We start from the raw sequence: 18,177 nt of genomic DNA on the forward strand, positions 1-18,177 counted from the left end.
TTGGGCTTATAGTTGCTTATAGTTTGCATGTTCTAATAATATACACCAGAGTCCTGTTGGAACTGTGAAAAATAAACCAGCAATCATAAAAGTGATATGCACCATCTTACCACTGATCTGTCAAACAAGCTTGGGTTGCAAAATTGGTTGTGTATCCAGACAGACATCAACATGTGAAAACCACTTATGCGATTGTCTTCCTGTGTGTTGTATTTCACAGTAGGGTTTTGGCCATACTGTAAAAAAAATGATAATGTAAAAATTGAAATTCAGATGAACATATGGTAATTATTTATCTCCTCTTGACTACCACCTGCCATATTGAAAGTAATCTCAAAACAATAAGAAAACTACCACCTAGGTTTGGCAATTTTCTTTAGAGGTTCTTAAATTTGGTTTTCACTTGTGGTGTTGGTTGGGTTAGAATTCTGCAGCCTGCTTGAAGTAGCCCATTATGATAATGAAATTTATGTACAGTATATGCAATTATATATTGAGCTCCGATGTTAGCCAGATGTTTATTTGTAGAATGTATAGGGATAGTTTATGTTTAAGAAGCACCCTTTGATATAAATAATTACTTAAGAAAACAATAAGATGTTCACACTGGTAGCATTATCTCCAGATCCATGATCTTAATCCATCCACAGCAGAAGGGCAGTGCATGAGAGGGGAAAACAAGATTATGCTGTGCTTATGCGTGGGTGTAGTTAAAAATACTGAATGTCTTGTTACTAGTCAAGTGACTCACACGAATTTATTGTTATTCTGAGCTCTGCAGCCCCTCAGAAGGAGGGGAGTCTTATTCAATAGAAGTCTTATTTAAAGCCCTCTTAGCAATCATAAAATCTGAGTGCCTTTTAAAAACATCTCTGCTACTTTGGAGGTTGATATTGTTATCCAGCTCTATCTGTGATGTGAACATCAACATTGTGTGGTATTCATGATAATCAAGAAGCACAGAAGGTGAGAGCCTATAGTCTTACAAGCTCAACAGAGTCCATCATACTGAAATTAATGGGAGATTTTTTTGTTTTTCTGCATGGAGGTCTGTCTTCCCCAGCCTGGTTCCCTCCATATGGGCCACCTTCCAGCCCATGACAGTTGTGGATGTGCTGAAGTGGTAGGAATTGTCACACAGCTCATCTAGAGCAGAGGTTGGCAACCCCCGGTCTGCGGCCCAGTGCTGGTCCATAGCCTGAGCTGGACTGGGCCACGGAGACAGACCTCCCGCCCCCCCACATGCACTCCCCTCCCCACAGCTGCTTTGCGCATGTGCACCAGTGTGAGTGTTCCCCAACCCTTCACGCATGCGCCCGCATGAAGGGGTGAGCAGGCACGCGCAAGGGCATGCAGTCAGTCCTCTGCATGCGTGAAGGAGTGGGGGAGTGCTCACGCTGGTGCTGGCAGACATGTGCGCGCTCCCCCACCACTTCGCGCATGTGCCTGAGAATGTGTGCACATGTGTCTGAGAGCACCCCACACGCGGGGTGTGTGTGTGTCCTGCCTTCCTCAGAGGCTCAGCTGGCTGTGGTCCCAAAAAAGTTGGGAACCGCTGGTCTAGAGGATACCCGATTGGGGACAGCTTATTTAGGCTGCGAGCATACAATGGTTTGGGGACTGTAAATAGACTGAGATATAATTAGACCACAAGCCAATCTTCTCTAAGACTTTACGATTAAAATAGGGAGGGACATGTCATTGTCTTTCTAATAAAGACCAAGTAATGCATGATTGAAGACTCTACATACCGTTTTTCCCTGAAAATAAGACAGGGTCTTCTATTAATTTTTGCTCCAAAAAACGTATTATGGCTTATTTTCAAGGGATGTTGTATTTTTTTTTTCATGTACAACAATCTACATTTATTCAAATATGAGGGGGTGCTGATAAATATCGAGCTTTTCCCAGAAAAAAAACTGAGCTAGGAAGCTTTAACTGCCACACTATTCTACATATTCCCCCAGGAAGTCAATGCACCTGCGACATCTGTCCTGCAGCTTCTTAAGTCCCTGCAAATAAAATTCTTCTGACTGCTGGTATAACCACTCATTTGCAGCATTAGTTGCCTCCAGAACAACAAATCATTGTCCCTTTATGTGTTTTTTGAGTGTGGAGAACAGATAATAATTAGAAGGAGCCAGGTCGGGAGAATAGGGTGGATGGGGCATCACTTGAAAACCTAAGGAGGACAGTTTTGTCATTGTTTCACTTGCAGTGTGTGACAAGGCGTCATGTAACAGGATGACACCTTTGGAGAGCTTTCCTCAATGTTTTTCCTTGATGTTTTGCCTCAACTTCGTCAATAAAGCACAATAATATTTTACATTGATGGTTCAACCCCGTTGGAGGTAGTCCACCAGCAGAACTCCCTTCTTATCCCAAAAAACTGTTGCTATTTGCTTCTGCATCGACCTTTGCACTTGGAACTTCTTTGGCCTGGGGGAACCACTGTGCCTTTATTCCTTAGACTGTTCCTTTGTCACAGGATCATAACAGTAGATCGATGTCTCGTTACCAGTTTGCCCAGGAAATCTGACTCATTTCTTGCAAAATGTTCCAAAACACCCACCAATGACTCCATGTTTCCTCTTTTGTACGGGTGTCAAAAGTTTGGGGATCCACTTTGCTGCCAGCTTTCTCATTTCCAAGTCGTTGTGGATAATGGCACCAACTCTCTCACGTGATATTCTCAGATATATAGCAATACTTTTGGCTGATATCTGGTGGTCCTCCATGATCATGTCATGGATGGCTTTCACATTTGCAGGCACAGAGACAGAAACAGGCCTTCCACTGGGTTTCTCACTTTCAACGTTGAAATGTCCAGTTTAAAAATGGACAACCCAACATTTAACTGTTGCATATGAAGGGCCACTGTCGCCCATAGTTTGTGACATTTCATCATGGATTTGCTTTGCACCTTTCCCTTGGAGAAGCAGGAGCTTGATTATTGTCCTATGCTTTTCCACATTGAACTTTTCTGGAGGTGCTGCCATGTTCACTTTGGACTGGAAAATGAAAGTTAAGTTAAAATCATAGGTAGCTGATTTTTGCACCATTGAATATAGACAAACCTGCAATTTATAGCTTCCTAGCTCAAATTTTTCTGGGTAAGGCTCAATACTTATTAGCACCCCCTTGTACAGTCATGTCATCTTCTGGTTCCTGCACAATAGTGGAGGGCAGGGTTTCAGTTAACTATTATTTTTGGGGTAGGGCTTTTATTTTGAGTATTCTGAAAAATTGTACTAGGGCTTATTTTCAGGTTAGGTCTTATTTTCGGGGAAACAGGGTATCTCTTATGTGAAATTCAATGGTTGGAAAAATTAATTTTGAGACTAAAGCTCCCAGAATCCTTTCCTTCGGGATTCTGGGAATTTTAGTCTAAGCAAGCACCTTTTCCAAGTGCTGTCTGTGTTGTTGTTAATATAGGCTGCTGCAGCCATCTGTTTAATTTTAAAAAAACCAGTGGGAATTTGCTTAAAGATATCCTGAGGGTGGAGAAGAATTTTGACCTCTAAATAATCTTATATATAGTTCTGAGCGAGTTTCACCTGCTGTAAAATGTGGAATCCCAGATATGGGTCCCCATGCCATGTTACAATACAGTAAAAGAATACAGTGACAGCAGACCAGCTAATTTAGTAGCATGCAATTAAGAATTAATCTGTTCTGCACATGGGTTGGAAATAATTGTGTCAGGAAGAGCTTTTGTATATATTGAAGTACATATGTATGCCTCCATTCATCGTGTTTTTAACGTTGCTTATAGTAGTGGGTTATTGTTTAAATTTACATCCAACAAGCTATAAAACAGTTTCAAAACAATCAGTAAAAGGATAAATGTTCAAAGTATTCCAACAATAATACAAAAATAGGGTAGTTACCCAGAGTTGGGTAAAGGACTGATAAACAAGTATATTGTCAGGAGACGTTTACAGCTCAGCACAACAGCTGCCTCGGGCCTGTTTAGGTGTAGTGGTTTGACACCAAATTTTAGCAGAAACTGCTTTTTTTCTGGGGAGTACTGAAAGGTAATAATAATATTACTATTAGTAATAATAATAATGTGTTGTCAAGTTGCTTAAAAGTCTGGTGGTCCTCTCAGGGTATTATAGATAAAACCTATTCATAAGTGGTATATCAGTCCCTTATTCTGGTGGTACTCTGAGACTGTGCAGGTCGCCTAATGCTTGCACATGTGGCGGAGCAATGAACCGCATCAGCCAAACACACTCTGGGTAATCTTGCCTTTTCCTCTCTGCCAGTATGCATATGCGGGATTTGAACTCACAGCCTTTGATTCTGCAGTCAGGCACAACTGTCTCCTGAGCTATACCACCTCTAGGGGACATTTAAAAAGGCCTCACGACACACCGTTTCACTCCCTCCTCCCCCTTGTACAATAACCAATAAGTCTTTTGTTGAGGATCTCAAGAGTTGATTGGGCACATGTGGGGAAGAAAGTATGGTCGGATCCTGGCACTAAGGGCTTTATACATCACCAACCAATTTCCCCCCCTCTTAACATCTTGAGACTTTTCTCTCTCCTTTTTTCACTGGGCTTTGTTGTATATTTCTTGTCTGCCTGTTTGGTTGACCGATACTGATAGCTAACAGGTAGCACATTTTATGGTTCTTGGAAGCGGTACTTCTCCTTCCTTCACCATAAAAGGAGATATGTTTGGTGAGAATACAGAAGAGGGCTTCTTGATCATCACACCCAGGCATCTTGCTGTTAATAGTCAAATATGTTTTTATTCAGAAAAGTATTTGACATAGAAGTTGACGGCATTTGCTTATAAAAGTTTTAGGTAGTGGATGCCGCTTATTTCACATGTGCATTTTATCTTGCATTTTATTTTATTGTTAGCTGTCCTGAGCATGATTTGTGGGACATTAATTTAATAATGCCTATAGTAAAAATTCACTCTTGAATTGGCCTCCTCAGCCACACCAGACGCTGTTCCAAGTCCTCCATACAGAGCACGTTACCATAGTCTTTCGAGACTGAAGGATGCCTAATTAAATAGTAAAAATGGTCTGTGATGAGAGCTGGCAAACCGGGACAGAGAATTCTCAGCACTGTTACCCATTTAAAATATCCCATCATTCTTTGGGAGAAAAACAATCAAACTAGTATAAAATTGTTTTATGTTTCATGTTTAATGATTCCATTTCACAGGGGAGACCAGTAACCTGTTCAGCTATTAAACTCACCTTATGTACACATAGTTAAAGTTGTTTCAAATTTAAAGGCTGAATTTCTGTCATCAGTAATTAATGTGATGTTGACTAAACTCTACAACAGTGGATGTTGTTTCAACAAGCGGTACTTCATATTTTGAACAATGGAGAAAGCCTTTGAAAGCTTTTGTGATCATTACTGGCCATGTTGATACAGCTGTGAAATTTATTATGTCAGTTTGAACCATTAGGTACCATCAGGAATGGTATTCCAGCAGCGGATTTGGAATTTTTATTATAAAGCAAAGCCCCTTTAAATCTTTTCACAGTTTACCCAAAACTGTGGTAAATGCCAAATTTGTTAAGCAGCCTCATAACTCACTCTCTTGGATCAGATACTGATTACTGTCACTTACTTGCACTCTGCTGCACTCACTTCAATTGGGCCATTTTATTCAGTCTGTTAATTTTACTTCTCTACCACATTTCTCCCAATATAGGGACACAAGATGACTCACAAATGATTATAAAAACAGATAAAACTAATGCATAAGAAGTTAAAATATTAAAAACAATGAAACCCATATGACAAAATCCTTCTTCTATTTTCTGCCCATGCAGTCATATTTTGCACAAACCCTTGGCCAACTTCGGATCTTGCACAAGGAATCATTCATAGATACTTCCTTGTACAAATTAGAAATGCTCTAACCACTGCTGTGTAAGTAGAAGGAAGAAACAAGATTCTGTTTGTAGTAACACTGAGAACAGTGTAAAAATCTTTAAAACACACACAAAAGAAAACAGTAAAATATACAATATTCCGTATTAAAACTCCTTTCTGTCCAATTCCATTGTTGAATATCTGCTGTAAAAAAAAAAAGGCTTTGCCTGTCATTAGAAGAAGGAGTGGAAGGGGGCTGGGCTGGCCTGGCCTCCAAGGGTGTTCCACTATCTAAGAACATACCCTCTCTTGCATCAGTACCAAACAGGCAGCCAGACTAAAACGGGCCTCTCCCAAAGATCTTAAAAACTGGGGAGGTTCGTTGTAGAGAGAACCAGTGCTTCCGAAAATCTGGACCCAAGTCATACAGCACTTCAAAACTGATAGAGCATTTTGAACTGGGTCTAGAAATGGACAGGCAGCCAGTGGAGCTGTTTTAACTGGAGAGTTATATGCTCCCTGTAACTAACAAGGCCTGCTCAGCAGTTTGACTGTACCATTTCAGGCCAGCTTGAAGCTTCAGAATACTTTTCAAAGGCAGCCCCCTTTGGAGCACATTATGGTAATCCAAGTGGCATGAGTCAGCCAAGCCCCACCATTTTTCCTATAAACTGCTATTCTATTTTATTTTATTTTTGGATGCTGATATTATTTTAATTGGTTTTGTTGTGTCTGATGTATGCCGCCCAGAGTAGTCAAAATGACTAGATGGGCAGGTTAGAAATGTAATGAATAAATAAATAAATAAATAATTCTGTACATGGCAACACAGAAATACCCCCAATGGAGTTCACTGCGTAGCTCCCACAACGTGCAATGCAGTTCAATGCTATATTTGCCTAGGATTAATCTCACTTCCTTCTGTGCAGGTTCTCTACTCAGTTTTCAGTAAACCCCCCCTCAGCAGCGCCCCCCTCCCCAACAACTCACTTGGTTCAGGAGGATAACCTTAAACCAAGGAGAGGCTTTTGTGGGGGCGTGAAGAAGGGTGGGAAAATCACCAGCACTTTTCTGATTGCAAGCGTCTTGTTTTCATTGATATATATTTATGCAATTAAAAAATGCTTTGAAGCAATAAATATTCTTTGGTTTTACGAGATAGGTCTGTCCGAAGTGACAAGCAGGGCAACAGCATTTTAGAGAGCGCCTTCTCTCTAAATGTGAAATGATGGTGGTCGATGGTTCCTCTTAGTCAGTGGTTCCCAATCTTGGATCCGCAGATGTTCTTGGACTACAACTTGCAGAAATCCTGGCCAACACAGCTAGTGGTGAAGGCTTCTGAGAGTTTTAATCCAAGAACATCTGGGGACCCAAGACTGGAAACATATGGTTGTCTGCTTTTATTGTGACATGCAAGCAAGTCACTTTTGGTTTACGGTGATCCTATCAATTATCTTCAAAATGTCCTATCATTAACAGTCCTGGTCAGGTCTTGTAAGCTCATGGCCGTGGCTTCCTTTATTGAATCAATCTATCTCATATTTGGCCTCTTTTTCTGCTGCCTTCAATATTTTTCAGCATTATTATATTTTCTAATGAGTTTTGTCTTCTGTCCAAAATATGATAGCATCCATCTGCTTCTAGACAGAGATTAGGTTTAATTTAATCTAGCATCAACTGAGATGGTCCTTCTTCTTTTTTCAGTTTTTTAAACTACATGCACCTTTTAAAAAATGGTAACGTCCAACATACCAAAATAAAATTGACCAAACTCCAGGAAGCAGTGGAGGACAGGAGGGCCTGGCATGCTCTGGTCCATGGGGTCACAAAGAGTCGGACATGACTTAATGACTAAACAACAATGTCCAACATGATAATTAGGGACATTCTTCAGTCAGTTGAATTTTTAAAATACTGTGTATGATCAAACTGGTTAAATAAGAGAAGGGGGCTGTGTAGTCTTTTGAATGCTGTTGGACTGCCCAGTCTCCGTTCCTGTTGTCTATTCTGGTTAGAAAAAAGAAACTTGCAGTCAGAGGAGCAACATCTGGAGTACAGACACATTTCTCATCTCTTGACTAAAGGTTGCAGCTCTGCTTAATACAAATGAGTTCCTCTTTAGCATTTCAACAGTCAGGGTGGTTCAAGAATGTGATTTTCTCTGCTTTTCATTCCATGTTTACTGGGGACACATAAGTATGACTGAGTATTCTTGTATTCATCAAAAGGAAGGTTCCCCTTGACATTTAGTCCAGTCGTGTCTGACTCTAGGGCATGGTGCTCATCCTTGTCTCCAAGCCATAGAGCCAGCGTTTGTCCGAAGACATTTTCCGTGGTCACGTGGCCAGCGCGACTAGACATGGAACACTGTTACCTTCCCACCAAGATGGTACCTATTTATCTACTCACATTTTCACATGCCTTCAAACTGCTAGGTTGGCAGGAGGAAACCAGGGTTCTATTCTGAATTACGTAATCCATTCGGAGTAGCAGAATGGATGTTTTACAAGTTAAAATGAAATATTTTTATTGAGGCGCTGGGAAGGGAACTTTTAGATAGACTATGGAGATTGCTTGTTTGGCACAACAGCTTTTACATTCATATACTGTATGTAAAATGAGAAATCTTGATGTTTGTAACTCACTGTGCTTTGCTTGCTTGCAGTCGTATTAAAAGCAACGTGGATGGCAGATACCTGGTGGATGGTGTCCCCTTCAGTTGCTGCAACCCGAGTTCCCCACGACCATGTATCCAGTACCAGGTCTCAAATAACTCAGCTCACTACAGCTATGACTTTCAGACGGAAGAGCTCAACCTGTGGAACCGCGGCTGCCGAGAGGCTCTGCTTAACTACTACAGTGGCATGATGAGTTCTATGGGAGTATTCGTTCTCTTTGTCTGGCTTTTCGAGGTAATACACTGATGTGACTCATCCTCCCCCATTGTCAGAACCATCTTGAAATAAGTAAAAGGTTGCTGCAGTGTAGATTCACCTCCCACAACATGAATGTTCCTGTTCAAAGCTCCAGCCAGAACTTGAAAAAGTTACTTTCTTGGACTGCAATTCCCCAGATTGCCCAGATAAAGAAACTGGGAGCTGTAGTTCTTGCAAGAGGAACTTTGGGTTGTTTTTTTTTCATGGGATAAGGAGATATTTAAGAAGAGGAAAGGGAATGGGGTATCTCCACCAAGAAAATACTTTCCCCAGTTATACTATGAAATGCTAAGTAGGGCCAAGTGTGGGACCTGCAGCTAGTCTTAAACTGGGCAATTCTTTGGCATGTAACAAGTGTGACAGGATTTTCTGGGGAGTAACAGAGGCAGGGGAGCATTTTAATACCACGATGTGCATACTTTTAACCTTAATCCCTATCTCCAGGATATGAAGCTGAGACAGACCCATTCTCTCTGCTCTCCCTTCTGTGTCATTGCTTTTGCTTTTTCCCCCCCTCCCCACCAAATTATCTGTGGCCTTGAAACTCACAGGTTGTTGCTGGCCTTCAATCTCTCAATCTCTCTCATTTTGTTCCTTAAATTTATAAAGAAATGTACTTCTGGAGATTTACCTACCTATCTAGGAATGACCTACTCTTCCATAATATTGACAAACCTTCCATACAATGCCATGTGTAATGAGCCTTAAAAGTCCTTATGAGCCCGGATCTAGAGGCTGTATTAAATATGTTGTGTTTGGGGACAAGTATACCATTTTAATACCTTCAGTGTTGAACTCATGGGGTTCTGGGTGGCCAAGGATACAGTATGTTTGTATATGTGTGTGTGTATGTATTTATTCAAAAAAAATCAAAACTGTGCTGTTCAGACCCATGCAATTCAAGGGAGAAGTGTACTTAATTTTTGGGTGGCCATATTTTGCTTCTAAATGTATACACATTTGAGCATCTGAAACCACGACCAACCGTAATGTTACCAATGGAAATTGTGACGCTGACATCCTGTATTGAATAGCTACGAGTAAACTCCATTGAATGCAGTGTCACAGTAGACCTATAGAGTAGTCTGCTGGGGAAAATGGTGTTGAACTGTATGGAAGATCACATTTTATTTATTTATTTTTATTTATTTAACTTATATGCTGCCCACACTACCCAAAGGTCTCTGGGCTGCTTACAACATTTAAAATACAAAAAAAGGCAAAATAATTGAAATGCAATTAAAAATATATACTCTAAAAATTTTGTTTCCGTTATTAATGCAATCAATGTTTACCATAAAACAGCCCTATAAATTCCTGATGGTGCATTTTGGTTGAGCTGGGAATTATCACTGAATCAGTGTGAATCCTTGAACTCTATTCTTAAAACTGCTTGTGCAGGATTAACAAACACATCTGAATTCAACCTAACTCAGAATATCACGGTTCAGGTATTCTCAAAGAGCAGTTGAGGCATACCTGCAAAGTAGTGAAAAGGCATAGCTGAGTTAGTACTTTATGAGAGTAACTTCTCCTATATGAGTTCCTACACCTTCTTCCTTGGGCTTTTTATGCCTCCTTGGGCTTTTTATGCCTCAAAGAATCTCTTCCTGTCATTGAATATAGAACAAGGCATCAAGTCTGAGGCAAAGCGTTATTTTGGATTACAATGCAGTAGCTGCCAAAGTCAAAACAAAAGCAAGACTGAAGACCAAACTATAGGTTGCACCCAACCCATCATTAGAAGAGGGAATAACTGCTGAAGGTTTCTGAATGTCACAGCAGGACATTTTCTCACCTCATGTAATTGAAAAAGTAGTTTGCTTTATTTTGTGATTGATGTTTGGGAGATGAACAGGTGTTTTGACTTTGATTGCAAGTTTGATATCTTAGACACAAAGCTGTGAGTCATACCTCTAAAATGCTGATGGTATGTCAGCTGTAATGAGAGAGTATCTATAATATGTAATTTGGCCCTCAGTTTCAATAGCTAGTTCTTCAGGTTCTGACTATACTATTAGTAGATAGTTCTTCAGGTTTTGATATCCAGTGGAGAGACAAGGTGGAGGAAAAGGTTTGATTCTTGTGTGAGAGGTGGCTTTAATGTGCCTGGGTATTCATCTTTGCTCACTTCCTACTCATGCCCAGGAGTCACTATCTCAGTGTGAAGGTGCTTGTGTGACACTTGTATAAATATTGGTACATCAAAAGCCAAGAGATAAGGGAATAGAGTGGGAAATACCTGGTTGATGCAAACACTTGACTCATGAATTTTTTTGGCTGTATGAACTCTGAATGAAGCAGTACAGGGTCATGTGAACGAGTTGCAGTTTTATTTGTGCTGTAGGTCAGTGGTCCTCAACCTTGGGCCTCCAGATGTTCTTGGACTTCAACTCCCAGAAATCCTGGCCAACAGAGGTGGTGGTGAAGGCTTCTGGGAGTTGTAGTCCAAGAACATCTGGAGGTGCAAGGTTGAGGACCACTGCTATAGGTAAGACCACTGAGGATGTAAGCCTTAGTGAGAATGGCAGCAGCTGTGGAGTATCCTTTGCTACCCTCCTGGCTGCCAGAAAAAGGTTGGTTGATTGGTGGATTGATTGGTTAGTTGCTCGTCCTAGATGCTAATTTCCATATTAGCTGGGCCCTTTGACCTATATTGCTCTTTCTTATACTTAGCTGGCTCCAAAGCAGTTTTGACTTCTTTCCCAACCCTTACCTGCTTTACCTGTGTGACATCACAACAATCTATCCTATGGTATCACAAGGACCCACCCATTGACCCATTAGGAGTGGGAAGGCTGATGACCTGACATCTTAACCGTCAGCTCTTCATGTATCAGGATTTATTGCATTTGCTAATCCAAACTCTGTATGAACTGATAAGAACCATGAAAGCCCCTATATTTTAGAGCATGCCTCCATAAAAGGAGTTTATATGGCTTTTTTGTGGGGAAAGCATGCCCCTTCAAGAGTTTATGCTGTGTGCATTTATTCAGAAGATAATATTACCACTTTCAGTGGGGGATTTATTTCCAGTTAAACATGCACAGGATTGAGGTGTTTTGTATTTAAAATATCTGCTGCCCTAGACAAACATTTTAGGATAATTCACATTTTTCCAAACTTTTAGAACTCACTTTTGCATTTGAAAACAAGTTTTCAAAGCACACGTAACAAACACTGATAAAAATATCAAAAGTAGAATTCAAACATATAAATAATATCTGTTAGAACAGAACATTAAAATCAGTATTAAAACTTAAGGGGGAAGCACTGGCTGACATCATCTTGCTTAGCTTGGAAGTTGCAACTAGAGCAGGCCCAATTGAATCAGCGGAATTTATGGAAGAATTGACTCTTCAGATTCTCCACTGTCTCTACTGTTGTGTGACCTACTATGCTAAGTAACAGGATTTCAACCAACAGATAAAAAAACAGTCCGTGTCTAAGTTCTCTGAATTGTGTTTGCAGTACAGACTTATTGTCGAGGACATTTATTCCATCACTTTACTTAAAAGGAGGACAGAATCGCATTTTTTCCTTTCCTCTCTGTTGTGTTGATACCTCGTCAGATCATTAAAAATCCCATTGACAAAAGGCAAATGGATATTAATTTGGTAGACATACTTAAGGATTTTTGATATCTCTTAATTATGTGAGGTTTGATTACTTGCTCATCTTATTCTGTTTATTTTATTATGTGACCATAATTAAGACTATAAAAGGCATTTCTTGATATTTATTACTTATGAACGTGCATGACCCAAGTATAAGGATGTGCCACTGGAGACCAAGACCAAGATCATTCAAAGTCTTATATTTCTGATCAACACGTATGAGTGTGAAAGCTGAACAGTAAAGGAAGCTGACGGGGGGAAATGATTTGTTTGAAATTTGGTGTTGGAGGAGAGATTTGTGGATACCCTGGATTTTTTTTTTTATTCAGAAAGAATCCAAATTCAAGGGGCTGAAATACTGATCTGCAAAAAAGTTTTTTCAAAAGGGAAAAACAGATACTTTGTTGTAAGATTGGACATGTATGGTACAGGCTAGCCAGCAGGAACTTTGCAAAATGAAGCATTGTGTACATTGGTAGGCAGAGAGAGATATTTAGAGAGAAAAGCCATAGAAACAGACTGAAAAGATGGGTTTGTTTTAAAGAAATTTATGGAGTGACAGTCCTCCAGAAAGGAGGATATTTTGCCATGCATTTTCAATAAGCATTATCTCATTATTTCTCAGACCAAACAGTCTCACATACATTTTCAAACGAGAAATCAACTGCAGGTCTGGGGCAATATGAACTTTTGAAACTGTCAATCAGGACCCAATTAGCTGACTCTTAGCAAACTTTTAAATATCTTCCTGGCCAAACAGGCTTATGAGAATCATGCTTGCAAGGAGATTTTGTGTCTGGTTGTAAAAATGGAGACCCAAAACAATAAAAAAAGAAAAGAAAATACAGATATTGAAAATATGTTTTTTAAAAATATAGTAAAGAGTAAAGAACAAATATCCATAAGTTCACTCATTTAAGCGGTGATTGTCTTACGATGTTAGCAAAGCTTTGGGGCCTATATCCTGTCACAGTCTCCTGATAAGTCTCCATTCCACCCATTGCTTGGTACTTTAAAAAAACTCCAAAGGTGTTATGTGACATCAAGTCACTTCTCAGGTGTGAGTAAATGGCCTCCCAAATGCCCTGTCATTAACAGCTTTTCTCAGATCCACAGTATCTCAGGTTAGGTTGTTCTCTCCTGCTCAGGTTTTGCAAAGTAACAGCTATTCCTTTACTGAGTCAACCCATATCATGTTTGGTCTTCCTATTTTTCTACTGCCTGTTCCACTGATCCCAGCAGTAATATCTTTTTGAGTCCGTTCTGTATTTTAATTATATGTGCAAAATAGGATGGCTTCAATCTACTCCTTTTTGCTCTACCAAGAGTTCAGAGTTGACTTGATTCAGCACCAATTTACTTGCTTTTTTGGTGGTCAGTGTTATCTGTAAGGCTCACCTCCAACACCACATTTCAAATGAGTTAATCTCCCTCCCCCATCTTTCTTCACTGTCTTTTTTTTAATGTAGTGTGGATGATTTTGACCTTACTTTCAAGTGGCAAACTTTGCTAATTTCCAGCTCCCCGACAGATACTTTAAAATAAATTCAGAAGATAATCCAGACAAGACAGAGCTGCTTCTGGTCAGCCAAAAGGCAGATCAAGGAATAAGAATTCAGCCAGTGGGTTACACTCCCTCTGAAAACACAGGTGCACAGCTTGGGGGATGCCCCTGGATTCATCTCTGAACCTGGATGCCCAGGTTTCGTCAGTGGCCAGGAGTGCCTTTTCACAGTTAGCACTAGCTAACAGTTAGCACTAGCACCAGCTGTGCCTATTACTTGAGAGGTCTGATCTGGCTGTGGTGACACAGACACATGCCTTAATTACATCCTGTCTGGATTATTGGAACACGCTCTACATGGGGTTGCCTTTCGAAAGTGTTTGGAAACTCCCATCGGTGCAAAATGGTGCAGTCAGATTGTAAACTGGGGGTGTTTACAAGGAACATATAAGTCCTCTACACTGCTATACTGACTGTTGATCCGGTTCCGGACACAATTCAAAGTGCTGGTTTTAACCCATAGAGCCATAAACAGCTTGGGTACAAGTTATCTAAAAGACAGCATCTCCCTTTATGATCTTACCTGGGTATTATGATCATCAGGAGAGGCCTTTCTGTCAAATCCACCATCCTCACAGGCACATTTGGTAGGGAGGCAAGAGGGGGCCTTCTCTGTTGCTGCTCTCAGACTCTTCAATTCCCTCCCATGAGAGGCCAGGCTGGCCCCATCTTTGCTGCCCCTCTGCAAGCACACAAAGACCTTTTCAGGCAGGCTTTCCTTTAAATGATTGGTTGACCAAGGGGATTTTAAAAAGGAATTATTGTATTGTTTTGTTTTACTTGAACTTTTGTTTTAATACTGTAAACAGCCTTGGATCTTTAGGAGAAAGGCAGCATATAAGTATTTTAAATATAAATAAATAAGTAAAAGACAAGGGGACATCTTTCAGAAAACAAGTTTGTAAAGCAAGAGTTTGGACATTAAATGATAGCTTTCAAGTCTGCATTCTCCAGGCATGGCAACATTAGTTTACCTGAGAGATTAAAGGGTGTGTATGTTTCTCTGATGTATATGTTGCACTCACATTTTTGCTTCATCATTTCATTAAGTCCAAAACATCTCTTCAAAATGTTTTGGCACAGAGGGATTGCAACAACATCCCAGCTGTTCTTGGTTTTAACCTCCCCCAATAACCATATTACAGATCATGTGATCATCTTCTGGGATCCCCTGGTGCTGAGTAATCTACATGAGGGAAAATGCTGTTGAAATTTGTGTATAGTTTAGATACGCTTAAACTTCCACTTTAAAAAGCCAGGAAATCCAATTCTTCAACAAATCTCTAGTTTATGAATGTGGAATACTGTGCTTCTATATTGGTGATTCAAAATGCCAGGAAGTAGTTCTGTATCGCTGCACAATATCATATCTACAGTGTCAGCACTAAGAAAGATACTAGACTTTATAAACTTGAATGTTGACGATATCCATGTCAGCAATCAAGATGGTCTACAGCAGTGGTTCTTAACCTTTGTTACTCGGATGTTTTTGAACTGCAACTCCCAGAAACCCCAGCCAGCACAGTTTGTGGTGAAGGCTTCTGGGAGTTGCAGTCCAAAACTCCTGAGTAACCCAAGGTTAAGAACCAGTGGTCTACAGGATACCCTTTGTGCTCACTACCATTTAGAAAGAGACACCAAGCAAGGGAAAATCCCAGAACCTAACTCTTTTTGTCATCAGTTAACCACTTCTCACCCAAACACAAAGCAACTGTCAATACTGTTTTTCAATTAGTTCTCTAGGTATCAAAATGCCTAGAAGAAATGATAGTGAGCACAAGAGAGTATCACGTACATCATTTTGACTGCTGACATAGCTGTCATCAAAATTCAGGCTTCCCTTTGCTATGTAAAGTTTTGCATTCTTTTTCCTGCTGACAATGCAGGCATGATATTGTGGAGCAATATCGAGCCAGTTCTTGGTGTTTGAATTGTCGATATAGAAACACAATATCCCACATTCATACACTGGAGGATTCTTAAAAGCAGAAGACTCTTCAATCCTGTTTGAACTACAGCCAGAAAAATATAAACACATTTATATGTGTTTATATTTTTCTATGTGTTTCTATGTGTTTATATTTATATTTGTAAACAGGAAAAGAGATCAGCTGGGGAATATAGTATTCTCAGCTTTTGATCCATAGATTTTGCTGGAGATAGACTCCCAGATTTTCCAGCCAATGGGAAATTTAGGAGTCCAGCAATATCTAGGAATCTGAAGGCTGAAGAAGTCTTTTATGCCAGAAGAAATCTGATGCAGAATATTTCTCCATAATGTTCCATCCAACAAATTCAATGGAGAAGCAACACTTGCAGTAAGATGCTCTTTTGTGCCCTGATCAATTGAATAGAATAATCTGTCATTATCAGATGCACCATCCAAAAACAACCTTTGTCCTTGAGGATTGCCTATCATATTATCTTTAGATCAGGATCCTCTACCTCAGTCCTCTCCAGTAGCTGTGCCCATGAAACTGCTATTCGACAAGATGTAAATAACCACTCTACGAAGTGCACACTAATAAATAGTGGTTTCTATTCAAGGAAACCTCCCTCAAAAGTTTAACTGGTTTGTGTACTATTTGGACAGAGGGAATTGATCTCCCCAGCCCCGTTCTTCCTTTATTAACACAGTAAAATTGTTTCTAAACCACTTTTCCAGTTAGTAAGCTTTCAGGGCAGTTCAGATGCACAGAACAAATGCAAATAAAAATCCATTCATCATCATAATAATAATGTGTCATCAAGTCCATGCCAACTTATGGCAGTCATTTTCCAAGGTTTTTTAGGTATAGTTATAAGTCATTTACCTATGGAACCCAAGGCTGCACAGGCTGCCTCTTCTCTTACAAGGGACAGTGGGAAATTGATCTCCCCAGCCCTGTTCTTCATTTCACTGAGTTATCCACCCAAATCCTTACCTGAAATGCACAATAATGCCAACAGAAGAAAGCAAACAGAGAAGGAGAAAGGCAAGATAAACATATTTTAAATTAATTAATTAATTATAATTATAATTATAATTATTAATTTATTATAATTAATTAATTAATCATAATTATTAAAAATTAATTAATTAAATGTAAACAGCAACAAAAAAAACGCTGTACTAGTCGAATTGGAATACAGTAAAATAATTATGATTTAGAACAAGAATATAATAATGGTGATGCAATGTTGAATACGTTTCAGATATGTATTACCTACATTCTAAATGACTACCAAATGGTGTAGTGGAAAGAGTGATGGGCTAGGATTTAGGAGCTTGGGTTCAAATCCCTGCTCAACCATAGGAATTCCCTGGGGGGAGTGGAACTGGTAAAACCGCCGTAAATATGTATCTCTCTTACTCTAAAAGCCCTGTTTGGGTCACTGTAAGTTGTTTCCAACTTAATGGCACATCAAATCAAAATGAAAACAAAAATCTTTCCTCGGTTAGCTCCCTCCACCAACTTCTGAGAGTGGAGTAGGGTCTCAGAAAACAAACAAAATATTTATTTTAATTACTTCAACATGTTACCATTAACTTTAGAGTATCTGAATCACATTTTAACCAGAATAAAGGTCTGACCATAGAGCATAAAATTAGGAGAAGGCAAATTGCATAGGTTCTGAAATATTTATTGACAAACCAGTTTTCAGAAGTTGCCAAACCTGGACAATGTTATTTCTTTATGATGACTGAACTCTATGAATATTGGTGTGGGGGATACCACAACATTTCTGGTTTTTTGATGTTTGTTTGCCTGATTTGCTTGCACAGATTAACATGGCTCCTTTTTCGAAAACTGGAAGTGAATGTTTCTGGAGAGCTATGGAGTCATGGATTCATAGACCAGGAGGGCCTGGTGTGCTCTGGGGTCACAAAGGGTCGGACACGACTTAACGACTAAACAACAACATGGAGTCATGGATTCATAGACCAATAGAACTGTAGAGCTGAAAGGGACTCCCTAAGTCATCAAGTCTATCCCCCTGCTAACAAAATTAATACAATAAGATGTACAATGTCACAGCTTTGAAAAGCTTCTTTTTTGAGCAACAATTCCCATAATTGCCCAGCCAGCATTCCTGGCTATGAGTTAACTGGTTTCTATGCAATTTTTTGTGTAAAAATAGTGCAGGTGCCTCTGCAAAGAGATTCTTAGTAAACGAACAGCATGTCCTGAACGTTGCAACATTTACTTCTTCATAAAGGTCTGT

At 39.8% G+C, this 18,177-nt stretch overlaps 1 protein-coding gene across 1 annotated transcript in view; it reads left to right on the forward strand.

Moving 5' to 3' along the window:
• PRPH2 (peripherin 2) overlaps window positions 1-18,177 on the forward strand; it is a 31,337-nt gene that overhangs the window by 6,040 nt on the left and 7,120 nt on the right. Inside the window, exon 2 of the mRNA XM_020803727.3 lies at window positions 8,520-8,766. Within this exon, the coding sequence (XP_020659386.3) occupies window positions 8,520-8,766 (247 nt within the window). The remainder of the gene's footprint in view (window positions 1-8,519; window positions 8,767-18,177) is intronic.

This window comes from Pogona vitticeps, chromosome 1 (genome assembly GCF_051106095.1).
Source record: "Pogona vitticeps strain Pit_001003342236 chromosome 1, PviZW2.1, whole genome shotgun sequence".
NCBI classification, from domain to species: Eukaryota; Metazoa; Chordata; class Lepidosauria; order Squamata; family Agamidae; genus Pogona; species Pogona vitticeps.